This window comes from Lygodium microphyllum, chromosome 20 (genome assembly GCF_053477565.2).
Source record: "Lygodium microphyllum isolate KBCC chromosome 20, Lygodium_microphyllum_v1.1.10, whole genome shotgun sequence".
Classification (NCBI taxonomy): domain Eukaryota; kingdom Viridiplantae; phylum Streptophyta; class Polypodiopsida; order Schizaeales; family Lygodiaceae; genus Lygodium; species Lygodium microphyllum.
Genome location: NC_141154.1, coordinates 16365738 through 16381025, shown reverse-complemented (window position 1 = coordinate 16381025; position 15288 = coordinate 16365738). Strand labels below are relative to the sequence as shown.

At 43.8% G+C, this 15288-nt stretch overlaps 1 protein-coding gene across 1 annotated transcript; it reads left to right on the top strand.

Moving 5' to 3' along the window:
* Positions 1-10599: 10599 nt before the first annotated feature.
* Positions 10600-14644, top strand: LOC148018700 (protein gamma response 1). Its single transcript, XM_087660633.1, has 2 exons — positions 10600-11647; positions 11834-14644. Exons 1-2 carry the CDS (start codon positions 10762-10764, stop codon positions 13381-13383), a joined length of 2436 nt encoding a protein of 811 aa, XP_087516759.1. The 5' UTR covers positions 10600-10761; the 3' UTR covers positions 13384-14644.
* The last annotated feature ends 644 nt before the right edge of the window (positions 14645-15288 follow it).

The following is a 15288-nucleotide window of genomic DNA, read 5'->3' as shown; positions in this document are numbered from 1 at the left end:
TGCTTTGGCAGCACCCTTCCTTATGGCAAGAATTAAAGCACTGGGTGGAGGGAAAAGAGGAGCACACTGCCACCGCTAACTTGCAAGAGCAGGACACAGTCACGCAGATTCCAAGCCTAACGCTACACTCAGTTCCAAGGTCACTGCACGTCAATGCTTTCTGGGAAGGCACTAAGATGCATGCAGCCTTACCTATCTTAGCCTTGGGGGATGTAACACGAAAAGGAATCATAGACACAGGCGCCAGTGTCAGTGTCTTGAGCCACGCAGTTCTACAGGCCTAGGGAAACCCACCCGTGGAAACGGCTAGGTTCAATGTCACATTGGCCAACGGAATGAAGGTCAGACCATTCGGGGTTCTAAAGAACTAGCCAATGAAGGTTGTAGGGGTGCAGTTTTTCGTGAACTTCATTGTCATGAAGGGAGTGGACTACGACATACTGCTAGGCCGACCCTGGATGAGGAACGCTCAAGTTATTGAAGATTGGGGTAACAATCTCATCTTCTTGGGGAATAGAACAGAAGCGGTAAGGGTTGAGATGGATACCTGGAAGACTATCCTAGCCGACCTTGATGCTATCTCAACCATGCTAAAGGGTGATGCATAGGCAAGCAAACCCTATGGGTCATTGACCAAGTACATCCCTTGCCCTGAGGACAAGCAGGATTGGATGCACGTCTTGGCAACCATTGACCTACTGTTCTCAGATGAGGAAGAGCTATATAGGCAAGCTACTAAATCCCCAAGCATGCCAACAAGGGAGCCCATCGTGCCACTCTGCATGATGACAAGAAGCTCACGTAACCCAGGGAAACCGGTCTCGTTCCATATCCCCACCAACAAGATCGAGCTTCAGGAAATCATAAAGTACCTCACCGATAAACTAAAGGGCAACATGGCTGCCAATCTAAAACCCCTAAGTGATCTTTTGGCTAAGCCTGAGTGGAAATGGACCAAAATTCACGATCTGAACCTATTATACAATTGGGCTTTAGTCACTGACGAAAAGGAGATTGGTGAGGAAAGCCTGGGGAATGACGAGTAGTCAGAGGAGCATGACTCTGATGATGAGGAGTACGAGGACTGCCGCTCTATTGGAGACGAGAGTGAAGAAGAGTTAGACACGATAGAATATGACACTGAAGGGAGAACGATCGAACAGATCAAGGTAGACTCTAGGCCTAGAAGGGAAAGGGCAGGCTGAAATGAAAGAGGAGTCATGCAGATGGAGTGCGATAGATCTTGGTTGGAGTACATAGGAGCCATGGATTACGAGCAGGCAAGAGTGATGCAACCATTGGTAGTTCCAGTGCTTAAGACGGATACACCTATTGAATTATGACCCCCTGGCGAAACTCCTTCCTCAAGCGAGGGATGTGAGTTTAACTCGGAGTCAGAAGTCAACACAGAGAGTGATCCCGAAATACCCCAACCTTCTAAGGTCAGACGCACCAAAGGGGACTTGCTAGTCCACCTAAGGCGCAGAGGGCTAAAGGAGGAGGCCATGAAGCAAACTAAGGACTCAGAAGCAAATAGGCAAAAGAAGCCGCAGGATCTCCCCAAACGCTTCACAAAGTTTAAGAAGGGTGATAGAGTGGTGATTCTGCTAGGAGCAAAGAGACAAGGGCAAACTAGTGAGCCAATTGAGGGACCCGCCAAGGTCAAGGAAGTCAACTTGGCAGGGGAAGGCAAGAAGCCTCGACCTGTGTTCATTGCTGATGACTTGACCAAGGATGAGGAGGCTAAACTTGTTGCTCTCCTATGAGAGTATGTCGACGTGTTTGCCTGGTCCTTGGAGGAACTTAAAGGAGTCGATCCTAGGGTTGTGACCCATAATATCCCAATGGTTCCAAATGCGGTGCCAACAAAGCAACGACCTTACCCTATGAATCCCAAACATGCCCATGCAGTGAAGGAGGAAATCGATAAGCTCCCGAAGGCTGGATTTATATATGAGATTGAGCACACGGATTGGGTATCACCTATAGTGATCGTTATGAAAAAGAATGTAAAATTTGAGTGTGCATGAATGGTAAAATTCGAGCGAGCGTGAATGAGGAGAAAGTTAATGCCACTATGAAGAGGGATAACTACCCCTTACCGTATACCGAGCACATGCTGGAGAGGGTAGCAGGCAAAGAAGCCTACAGCTTCCTGGATGGCTTCTCTGGCTATAATAAAGTGCAAGTGCACCCTAACGATTGTCTTCGCCACGGAGTGGGGTGTATTTGCCTATATTGTTATGCCCTTTGGGCTAATGAATGCGCTTGCGACCTTTCAACGATTAATGTGCACCATCTTCAAGGATATGCTTAAATGTGAGCTAGAGGTGTTCGTAGACGACTTATGCATACACTCTAGTTGGGCCGAACACTTAGAAAAGTTGAGAGCTAAAATCTTGGATTCTGCCCTTCCAAGCAGAGATAAACGAGCTCTCATGTCTTTGCCTTTTTCCACGTTTTGCTTGTTGCATGGTGATCCAACTACCTTTGCTAATGATAGTAGGAATCCATCTTCCATTAGTTTGGAATGAGTTAAACATTGATATGGATGTGATTTGGGAGCTTGGACGCCTTGTTGAAGGTCGAATTTCTGTATCCATGGTAGAAGAGAGAGAGACATGCACATAGAGAGAGAGAGAGAGAGAGGACTAGGCTACCATAACGGAGGGAAAAACAATAGAGGAATAAAAGAAAGGAGGGAAAAAACTGGTCGGTTATACAACCTCTCGTTGAACCCCTTAAAGTGCCAATTCTGGGTGAAGCACGGATGTATCCTAGGGCACGTAGTGTCAAGGAACGGCATTGCCACGGATGTATCCTAGTGTCAAGGAACGACATTGCCACGGATGTATCCTAGTGTCAAGGAACGGCATTGCCACTAACTTCTCAAAAATCAGGGTCATTGTCGACCTACCACCACCCATTAACTACAAGGGCGTTCAGTGTTTCTTAGGCCATACGGGATACTATCGACGCTTTGTACTGAATTATGCATTGATTGCTAGACCGTTGTACAAGTTGTTGATCGTATTCGAGTGGACTAAGGAATGCCAGCATGCATATAAAAAGTTGAAAAAAGCACCAATCTTACGAGCCCCAGACTGGAGCATAGCATTTCATGTACACATAGATGCCTCTAAGTTTGCTATTGGATCTGTTCTATGCCAGCCTGGTGAGCATAACCTAGATTACCCCGTGAGTTTTGCCAGCAGCAGGTAGCTCACTAAAACGAAGATGAACTATTCCACTACAGAAAGGGAAGGGTTAGCCATGGTGTTTGCTGTAAAGAAATTTAGGCATTATCTATTGGCCACCCCCTTCATCTTTTTCATTGACCATCAAGCTTTGCTTTATGTCATGAACAAGCCGTGCACTACAGGTCGCATAGCTAGATGGTTACTTCTCTTGTTGGAATTTGATTTCTCTGTGGTTGCACATAAGGGAAAGCAGCACTACATGGTTGATCACATGTCCCGCATACCCATAGGAGAAACTATTGGACAAGGCATACCTGACGACCTACCGAACGCTCATCTCTTTGGCTTGTTTAGCAAAAGAGACTTGTTTCGAGCTAATCTGACACCATATTGGGCCGATGATGTAGTTCAAGTACTAGAGAATAGTCTACGTGAGAGACCTATTGAGAAAGCAAGACTAAGGAGACTTATCTTAAAGATCCAGCCATACCAATTGGCCAACTCTATAGGCTAGGACAAGACAGTTTGTTGAGTAGATGTGTGTGTGAGCATGAGATGCACGATGTATTGAGAGAAGCGCATGGTGGAATAGCTGCACTTTAGTGGGGATATAACGGCCCGTAAGGTGCTATAATCCCAACTATGGTGGTCCACCCTATTTTGTGATGCTGCTAAATTTGTAAAACACTGCGATGAGTGCCAGAGGACTAAGGTGCCTGTGCGTAAGGATAAGATGGAGTTGACCCCCATAATAGCATGATAGCCCTTTGAAAAATGGGGCATTGACTTCATTGGACCTATCAGTCTTGTGGCACAGTACTCCCAGGCACGCTACATCATTGTGGCAACTGATTACCTGACGAAGTGGGCAAAGGCAAGAGCCACTAGGAAGAACGACACTAGAACCACTGCGAAGTTCTTGTGGGAGCAAGTTCTTTCATGTTTTGGTTGTCCAATTGAACTAGTAAGTGATCAGGGCATGCACTTCATTAATGAAGTGATATCCCACCTGCTCTCAACCTTCCTAATCATTCATAGAAGGTCCTCGCCCTACTACCCTCAAGCAAATGGCCAAGCAGAATCCACGAATAAAATCCTAGTCAACGTGCTTACAAAGGTGGCATCCACATCATGAAGTGACTGGGATAACAAATTAATGGCGGCCTTGTGGGCCTATCGTACAACTTATAAGACGGCTGTAGGACAGACGCCCTTTAGGCTGACTTATGGAACAGAGGCCATTCTACCCTTAGAGTTTTTTGTCCCTAGCTTAAGGATAGTAGCCCAGGAGCATTGGGAGGGAAGAGAGGCTTGGACCAACCGCTTAGTGGAGTTAGAGAGTCTCATGGAGACTCGACTCTTAGCCACCCACGCTCTGATTTGTGAGAAGGCACAAAGAAAGATGTGGTTTGACAAGCATGTCAAACAGTGCAACTTTGATCAGGGGGACCTCATTCTACTATACTCTGTGAAGGGTCACAAACAGAAAATGAAATTTCAAGGACTAGGACCTTTTCGAGTACGTACAATTAGTAGAACAGGCAATGTTGAATTAGAGACGCTCGAAGGTGAAGGAATAGGCTTTTTCAATGGCAGTCGCATGAAAATGTACTATCCTCCTTCCCATCCGTTGCACGAGCCACCTATGCTTGAAGCTCCTGTCAACGTCTACGTGGCCACTATTACCAAATTGACAGATCAAGATGAAGAAGCAGTGGCACCTGCCTACCTACGAATCACGGTCACTGCAGAACGAACGTATTCTCTTGATGCCTTGATCGATGAAGGTGTCGACTATAATATCTTGACGCATGACCATTAGACACGCATTGGTCAACCTAAATTATAGTCCATAAACACTAAACTTAGCCCATTTGGGGGCAACACTTACTCACTCTTAGGAAAATGCAAAGTGGCTATCTCTATCGAGTCTGAAAGTATACCAGTCTTCTTTTATGTGTTGCCAAACACTAAAGGGGTCGGTAATAAGTCACTACTAGGTCGCACTTTTAAAAAGCAGACGAACTGCAATGTGGACTATAACCTAGATCGCATCCATCTTGCTATAGGCAATGTGCGCATAGTGACTACTTTCAACAAGGGTTATCTTGATCCTTCTACAATTGCAAAGCCACCAATAGAGACCCCTACGACCACACCTATGACCAAGACTAGGGAGAAGGGCTGTGATATCTCACCCCACGCTCAAACTGCTAGAACCAAGCCCACCAAGGCAATTCACAAGGCCAAGGAGTCCACGCTCATATGGGTGCCAAAATGGCAAGGGCTACCTCCTTGTAAACCGTAGAAACGTGCTTCTAAACGCAAAAACTATCAGTCTCGCAACCTAAGAGGCAGCTCAGACACTATCTACGTAGGCGCACAACCATGTCGCGATGGATCCCCAAAGATCTCTTGCGAGCACAAGGATACTATGAGGGCAACCCCTAGATATGGGTGCCTAAGAGTGGACATTTAAGAGGCTCAACTCTAAGCAACCTCACTCCAGCTAGAGAGGCTTGCACATACGGAGCCCAGGCTGCAAAGCAAGCTGGACCAACACCAGTTGTGATTAATGAATCCCAACACATTTATCGTCCAAAGCTAGATGCCCCAGAATTATCCAAGTCAGAGGAGTTGAGCACCCCCATGCTAGCTCAGATAGAATGCAGCACACCTCCTATGCCATGGAGCCCCCTGCAACATCTCAAAGTGCTTCTGAGTGCAAAGTCCCATCTGTGACGCCCTTAATGGAGTCACCACTGTCCAGCCCAATTGCACCATCACCACCAGCAGGTCTTAGGCCTTCGTATGAAAGACGATCGTTCCTTTCAATGGCCAAGGATCTTGCTAAGACCTTGGGAGATGACGTAGTGACATGCATCAAGGTGTTAGATAACACCTTCACCACATTTGCTAGGAGCTATGAAAGGCTTGACCTAGGACTTCTCGATGAACCCCTTGTCTCTGATGTTCATGCATTGCCATGCACTTGGGAAGACTGCAAATTTATGACCATCAAATTTCCCAAATTTGCCGTCGAATTAATCGCTAATGGAGAAATCTCAAAGGAGCAAGCCATTCTCAGAAGACTAATTACCTCGTACCACAAGCTTGCTCGCTCTACATCTGAACAAGAACTGGAGGAGCTCATGCAGCTTGCCAGCTCTGATTCTTTGTTCTTACAATTGTGGTATGCCTTGCAACTCCAATGGGAGAAAAAAGACTACTACATCATGACCAATGCCGAGCAAAGAAGGGCAATCAAAACAATTGAACATGACCCTACTTATGTGGCACCTCTTTCATTTAGGGTTTTGGCCATTACACGCAACATACACTTAGATGACCATGTGTTAGCCCACCCTTACATTGACCAATTCCTTACAGAAGAGGAACTGCACATTGCTAGCCGCCTCAACTCCGGGGACATCTTTCATACTCCGATGCTGGATGGACCAAGATGCTTGATATAGCTGACCATCTGCCTGTTGGTGGCTACCATGACTGAACCAAATCAAGCAGAAGGAAAACTCAATGATGGACCCACCATTGGCATAGATTTTGGAACTTCATATTCTCCAAATGATTAGAGATGCCCATGCAAAACCTTTATCAGTCATTGCAGAATGGGAGCTACAACTATGTGAGAAATGCCGAGCATCTTCATGAAGTCTAAAGCACATCGGAATCTCTCCTGATCATCGGAACTCAATCGAGCATCAAGGTAAGCTCACTACACTCGTGAGGTAGGCATTGTGCGTCGGCTATGTGAGAGGTAGCCATGGCCGCTCGGCTTGAAACGCTTGATCAATAAGCGGTCCGTAGGTCTCGGGGTAGAGCTCCGTAGCTCCCCTTCACCAAGTCAAGAAGGCGGAAAAATGAATGAAAAAGCGAAAAAGGGATGGAAAAAGAACAAAGACACGCAGGCAGCCTCTAAAGCTAAGCTGGGGCCCAAAGCATAGTTTTAAATGAAAGGCGTCTTAAAAAACTCCAAAAACTCGTGTAAAAGAGCGCCAGGCTCCCTCCTGTGCCAAGTGTAAAATATTAGACGGGTATAGACTAGAGGCATAAGGCTAGAAGAGGAAATAGAGAAAGGACCTTGCCACAACGGCTGGTCATGTAAAAAAGGGATAGGTATCCATGGGATTTTAGGGCTTGTATATAAAGTTCAAAAAGTGAATGGAAGCTCATTCTTTGGTGTGTGGCTAACAAGAGTTCTCTTCTTCTTCTCTTCTTCTCTTCTCCTTGCTTGTGTGTGCTCTTGAGAGAGGGAGTGTGAGAGTGTGAGAGAGTGAGTGTGTGGGAGTGAGGGATCAAGAGGGTGAAGCTCTTCACCATCTCCTCTTCTCTTCTTCTCTTCTCTTCCCTCGCGCATGTAGCTATGGTGGATGGAGTTTGGAGATGGAGGAGGCTTGAGGATGCTTGAGCTAGCATCTAGGATCGTGGAGCTACCGGTGTGTGCGAGAGAGGAGGCAACTTATATCGGCATCAATGTAAGCTCACTACACTCGTAGGATCAATGGCGCGCGTAGCTTTTGTTATTGTGGTAGAGCCCCCAACCGTTAGCCATTAGAGCTCGCTTGAAACACTTAAAACAATAAGCGGTCCGTGGGTCTTAGCGATTAAGCGAAAGCTCCCACAATAAGCCAAGGATTGTCTTTCAAATGTGAAAAGATTAGCCAAAGTCTTGGATCTGTTAGTATAACTTGTAAGTTGAAACATAGTTTTAGTCTTAGAGTGAATACATTATCAAGTTGACGGCCAAATTCTTAGTCTATGTAGTAAGCAATCTCATTTTAAAATCGGGTATCACATGCATAAGTTGAAGCTGTTACTTCAAATTTGTTTATGGTATATTGAAGAGCATAATATAAGTTGATAAACTAAACCCATGCGAATAGATTAAAGCCAATTCAACTTTTGATTTCGAAATACCTAACTAAAGAATATTCTATTTTTGTTATACATGAAAGCCGACGAGCTGCATAATATTTTAAACGTGACATTTAATATTTAGTGACTATAAAACATGACAAATCATCTCATTTTTGCATATCATTAAGGTATATACTTGCCATCATGATGAGGATCAATACATTGCAAGTGGGTTGAAGCTTATTTACGAATGATAATAATAATAATAAATAAGTGATATGTGTAGCCATTGATCATGGCTAATTATTTTGGTGACTATCATCTTCATCTTGCATATCAAATGCCACTTATTACTCAAGACTGATGCATAATCTATCCTTCATTACTAATTAGTTTAATATTGGTTATTAATTTATTAATAATTTAAAAAAATTAGTCTATTCTTAGTTAGTAAGCATCTTAACTAACTAGTTAGTAGTTAATACTTAATATAGTAGTTAGTAGTTACTATATCTATTCTCAAATTAGCTAGCCGTAGGTAGTCAGTAGTTATTAATTAATGTAGTAGTTAGTAGTTGATATATTTATTTTTAAATTAGCTAGTAATAGGGATTAATTAGTCTATATTTATGAATTACTTTTATTAGTAGATAGTTAGGAGTTATTAACCGTGAATAGTTAGCAATTAGTTTAATATTCTTAGTTCATATTTGTTATAAGTTAATATGGTTAATATAACAGTAATAGTTAAAATACTCATTTTTTAATTTACTTGTAACGTTAATATTTTAAATACATTAATTAGCACATCTTTAGTAATTAGATAGAGTTGTTAGTTGCTAAATATGTAGTTATTTAACTACTTAATAGTTATTTAGTTTAAGTTCAATATTAATTAGAGTTGTTCTTAGATATTAGTTATGATAATTTACTAAGTCGTTATTAGTAGTTTCAAACATGAAATTAATGAATTTTGTACTTAGAATAATTTTGGTCTACTGGTTCAGTTCTATCTCATTCTTATAGGCTTGACTTCAACAAAGCGAATTGCAAACTTTATAAATACAATGTCACACAAGGTTAGAATCTACTTTTCTTTTGGTAATAGAATATTACAGAAAAGTAAAGAAAAACACATATATTATTGAAATATGGGAAAACTAGTTCAACTTGAAACTATTAGTTATGTTCCTTAGAATTAACAAAGTTTGCTCATTTGATTAGATCTCATCATTGTAGCCTTCACTTTGGCAAAGGTAACCACACTCTTCATAAGTACAATATTTCACAATGTTAGAATCTACTTTTTTGCTTTTTGTCACCATGAACAATAAAGGACAGTAAAAGCAAACCAACAAAAAAGTGCTTATCTTCTTGAAAGATAAAGGAACACCACCTTCCCCCATAATTATAAGACAATGAAGAGACTTGTGCCAGCTCTTGGACATGCTGATAGTGTAGTATGTTTATGTTTTTTCTTTTGTGTTATTGCTATGCTTTTACAAAGTTATAAATTAATTCTTAAATCTATACTATTAGTTAACGAGAGGTGGGGGTAGGTGCCACGTGGCAGCCCCCACCTCCCCCACAAGAATAAAAAGAGAACGCGGGGCCGGGTGCCACGCGTCCAGCACCCGCCCCTGCCCGCAAAAATCGCGCCTGCCCTGACGCGAAAGTCTAGGTGCGGAACGCCTAGTAAAAAATTAATGAAATGTGAAAGCCACCACATTTTAAACTTTAACCAATAAATTTTTTGGTTTTTGGTTTTATGTTTTGCAAGGTATTCTTTATCAACACAATGTCTTAGATTGTACGACAAGTGTCTAGCCAAATCTGATTAACCTCAAAAACTCGTGAGCATTGTTTATCTAATGCACACTTTTAAAAGAGGCGTCTCTCGCTTGCCTAATGCTTTGTGTTAGGATTGTGCGGGCGGACACGTCCCTTTGTGGGCGTCGTCGAAAGGTTTTGTGGGGGGACTCCACGCACCATGCGGCTACCCTTGCAAAACCTTTCGTTAATAGATAGTGGATTTTATTTTTAAAAGATATAGTTAAAACACATTCAATCATAAGAATACTCCATACATTAGAATTGTAGTCAAAGGATGTAGTACTTATTTTTCGACGTAGATACATAAACTAAAATACATCAAACCATTATAAAAACTCATGGAAATTTCTTAAACATAAAGATTAAAATGTAAAACCATATTTATTCACTGGGAATATCACTACCTAAAGCTGGGTGGACCTATGAACCTAGTTATTTACTCATTACATTGCCACACATAAGACGACCATGTCATGTGCATCTTCACTATTAGTTAAGGGGAGGTTGGGGGCGGGTGCCACATGGCAGCCCCTAGCCTCCCCATGGAGAATGGCGGGGGCGGGTGTCACGCATCCGACACCCGCCCTCCTCGCGAAAAGGACGCACCGCCCTTGACCTGCGCCAGCGCCGGGGCGAGTCTAGGCGCGGAGCGCCTAGTGGGCTATTAGGCTAGAGATTTTGTATGGTTGGTAAATATATTGAGCATCAGGTGGTAATTTTTGGGCGCCAAAAATGTTTGAAAAACGGCTAGAAAAGCGTCACAAGGAAGGCTCTTGGTTTCTCTCTGAGAGAGAGAGAGAGAAGAGATGGGATGCAAGTTCTGACCTGATGTTAGCAAAGACAGAAGGCTATGACGCACAACACTCTCGGCGACCTTCGCTCGCTTGAGCAGGCCGCAGAAGATGTCCACGACAAGTACTTCCTTGGCCTCTGCACTCTCTTCGTCGCCACCATCGAGGACGCCAAAGATCGCATCTCGCAGTTGGAGCTCGTCTTCTGCAGCCAGCTCTTCCCTGCTTTCCAGACCAGGCTTGCAGACTCCAGCAATGCCGTGCTGCGTGCTGAAAACCTGCACGATGACGCCCGAGAGGAGTGGGAGATGAGCAGAGAAGCGCTGTTGCGGGAGCTCCAGGAGCTCCGCATGGAAGAAGAATGCCGGACGAAGCTCTACCGGCAGGAGCAAGAGAACCTGCGTGTGACATTCGGTAAGGAGATGGACGAGATCAAACGGCAATTGCTTGTGTTGCAACAGGAAAATAAGACCTTGATCCAGCAGAAAAGTTCTCTTGAAGAGAGAATGCAGAAAACGGTGGATGAAGTAGAAGCCACAAGACCACGTCAGGAGATTTTTTCCAAATGCTGCTGTGGATCTTACTGCCACATGGTGCAAGCATCTTCGTCTTCTGAGACCTCGCCGAAGCCGTCGGAAAATGCAATAACACAACTCCCGCAGGAGCAACTTGAGCAGAGAACCAGCATCGACTGCACAAAGCGGCAACCTTTCCCTGATGAAGCAGTGCAGAAGGATAAACTGGCAAGTCATAGCGCTCTCGTCAAGCTGCACGCCTTGAAGAAGCGCTACAGGAGCCTCAAGAAACAATACCATGTCCTCTTCCACCAAAATTGTCGAACCAAGTCGTCGCAAAATCCTCATCAAGGTGATGTATGTGAACACCAGGAGGAAAGTAAGGCCTTCAGCCATGACTATTGCAACAAAGGGAGGACTCCGAACATGAGTAAGTATCATGCTACAGTCCTTTAATCTTCTCTCTAGTGTCATTCTCGCACTTCGTTCTAATGCTTCCCTTGTTATCCATAAAACGGATAAAGAAGGGCGTATTGCGCACAAAATGGCAGGATTTTGAAACCAAAAATTTTCACTTCTGTATTCCGATGTCTTCTGATAAGTTGAAGGTCCACAGATTCCATGGTCAGGGAGAGGAGCAAGTTTAAATGTAACTGCAAGAAGGAAGATACCTCGACCACGACTACTTCAGCATCTGGCATTTTGAAAACTGCAGGCTGCTCCAACTACTCATCAGGACCACACAATAGGATCGCAGCCACGGGTAGAGAAATTCAGGAAGCTTCTACAAATGTTAACACGCGGGGAGAGGTAGGTGGAGAGGCGGAGGTAGAGCCTAGTAGCGATTTGTTACATCCTTATTCAAATCGTACTATGAAAGAGGCTTTCTATGAAATTCAGAACATTAATGTCCTGAAGGGCGGAGGTAATGTGGCTGCTGAAGAAACGATTTTAGGGACTCCATTGGAGCAAATCAGCTCTGAGAGAAAGGAGTCGTCAAAGGGATCTTCTCTCGAAGGAGAGCTGCACCAGGAACAGCAGTTTGGCTCAAATCCTGAAGGTCTTGACGTGGACAAAGAAATGGAAGTTGCTCCTCGTAATGATGTTTCATCTCGAAGGGTGCCTTTGGATGGTGGTCCCGTCTGTGACATCGTTGCAGGAGAAGGGGACAAAGAAGTGGAAGGTGCTCCTCGTAATGATGTTCCATCTCGAATAGTGTCTTTGGATAGTGGTCCCGTCTGCGACATCGTTGCAGGAGAAGGAGAATTGTTTAATGCAGCGGAAGGCTTGCTAGAAGGCTATGCAAAGCGCAGATCCTCAGGCGCTTCTACTAGGAAAGCGCTGCAACTTAAGGATCAAGAGCCACGCTCTTGTGAAGCTGTAGATGCTGGCTGGTTTCCCCCACAGAAGAGGGCATTTCCCAATAAATCTCCTCAAGCCGTGAAAAGCTCGAAGAGAGCATGGAGAAACACCCGGGCAAGAGATGAGGGAAAGGGACTTGATCCTCATGATAGCTTTCTTAACACACCACATGAGGCTGTTCTGAAGCATCTTGAAGGTCACGTTGTCGATCATCACCAAGACAGTGAAACGCTGGAATACAATGTGTTTCCACCTCAAAAAATGGGCGGGCTTGATATTCCACTCCTCAGAGAAAAGCCTTCAGGTTCTGTTGCAGGCAGAGATGTCTCAGATAGTCAAGTTACTACTCAAGGACCTGATGCAAGTGCAGGTTATGTCAAAGAAGAATGTGAGAGTCAGAGTCCAGAAAAGCTGCAACACAATCAGGAACCTTCCCGTGAGCCATCCAGTAGGGTTAACAACGGATCTGGCTCGCACAAACCGGGCCCTAAAGAGCAAAAACTTACTGTAAGCTGCTCGACTGATAAGGCTTCTATTGCCAATGATTCGAAAATGAAGCTGCCATCCAAGCTAGGTCCCATGTACAAGTATGTCGAAACTGTCCGGAAGAAAGATGACAGGGAGAAGCTGCAAGGAGTCGAGTGCAATCAATGCAAGAAATTTTATGATGCTGTGCTTACTAAAGACGGAGGAATGCCTGCAAGATGTGAGCACCATGATGCAGTGTCTCGCCATAGATATCGCTACGTTCCTCCTGCAACTCCTGAGGGGTTTTGGAACATTGGATTTGATTCAGAGGTTTAATATATGTGGGTGAGTTTATGGCTGGCTGAGTCTGGAAGAAGGTTTTCTTGATTCTCATGCCGAACTGACCTATGCCTGCGTTACATTATTACGCTGCATGTATTGCTACTGTTGTGGCGGTAGGGGCTTATCTTCTGTAGATGTAATCGATACTGTCATTCAAAGATGGAGAAGCACGGAAGTGCTGGCAGTGGCGTTGTGAAAGATCACAAGAGCTTTGATCAAATTCCAAAGTTTCAAGGATTCCTCCTCCAATTTCCTTCTATCCCCAAAAAGGTAAGTCCTCATTCCAATGTTTGCATTGAGACCCGTCACTTGAACCCATCCTTTCATCTTCTTCCAAATAGCTTGGGTAGAAGGGCAATGCCACAGCAACTGGGGGATATGCCCTCCTGAGCTTTAAGGCACATCATTCAGAGTTGATTCATCTTCATGAACTTGGCTAACCTGTCTTTAGTGGTCAATCTCTTTGAGAAGACTTTCCATAACAATGTAATTATGCCCTTCTTTTCTAGCAGCTTGGATTCCCTCCAATTCTTTTGGGCTGGCGGTACCTTATCCTTATAGGCATGTGGGAAGAGCCATAATATATGCTGGTCCAATGCACTGTCCCCACCTCTTTCAATTTCTATTCCCAACTAAGGCTTTTTGTTGTCTCCCTCCAGTTCTTTAAGAGAGGATTGGTAGTGCTTGAGTGTTTGATCTTGAATTCCATATCTAAACATAAAATATAATGACATATGAGGCTATCCCATTGGCCTCTTGCAAGCTGGGGCTGTTGCCATCCACCTAGTCATGATGGTTGCCCAGGGTAAATCTTGCGTTAATCTTGGGACTTGCTTGAGCACCAGCCGTGATGCCTTTTCCTTCATTTCTTCGACTCCAGGACCCCCATTAGCTCTTGATAGGCAAAGACTATTCCAGGAGATTGCATGCCACTTTTTCTTTCCTACAAACCCCCTTATAAATTCTCTTGCCATTTTCTCCATCCTCTCCCAACATGCCTTGAGAATGCATTTTCCCCAACCATAAACACTACTGTTGGACTGATAACAACGTCCAAAATGACAATTCTGCCACTAATCCCTATTGTTAGTTTTCCAAATGTGGCAACCTTTGCTTCAACTACTGTTGAACTGATAACAACATCCAACCATAAACACTACTGTTGGATTGATAACATCCAAAATGACATTTCTGCCACTAATCTTTATTGTTAGTTTTCCAAATGTGGCAATCTTTGCTCCAACTTTAGCCATAAGCCATTTGGATCAATGTTTTTATGTGATGCATATTCCCATGGGGTAGTCTAAGTATCTCATATTAGACTAGGCCTTATCTTCTTAAATCCATATTGTTGAAGCCCCTCCTTCCCTTGAGTAGTCAAAATATGTAGCATCTTCATCTTTCTTATATTGGTTAGTGGACCTAAAACAAATTTAAAGAGTTGAGAAAGATATCTGAATTGGACATTCATGTGGAAGAGTTTCCTTTGGAGAGAATCTAGGTATCCATGGCAACACATACACAAATTTCCCCTCTGTAGTTGGCTGATCCCAAGATCTAGTTCCTTTCTTGCTTAGATCCCACGAAGTTGGGCCCAAGATCTAGTCCCTTTCTTAGTTAGAAGTTGAGTGGCATTCGGTCTTTGTTGTGCAAGGCACTCAGCTAATGAATCTATATTGCTAAATTGTCACTCTTGGTGAGTATGTTGAGAGGAACCATTGTCCAAAGTTTTTTATAGGGATCCTTCCCATAAAAAAGGAAGAAAACCCTAGTAGTAGTAAAATCAACAAATCTCTTGAGTTTTTGTATTGAGAATGCAACTAGTGCCTTGATATCTACTTCAGGTCTTGGGTTTGAGTTTTCCTCTTCTCAGAGAATGCAATGAGCTCTCTAGAGATC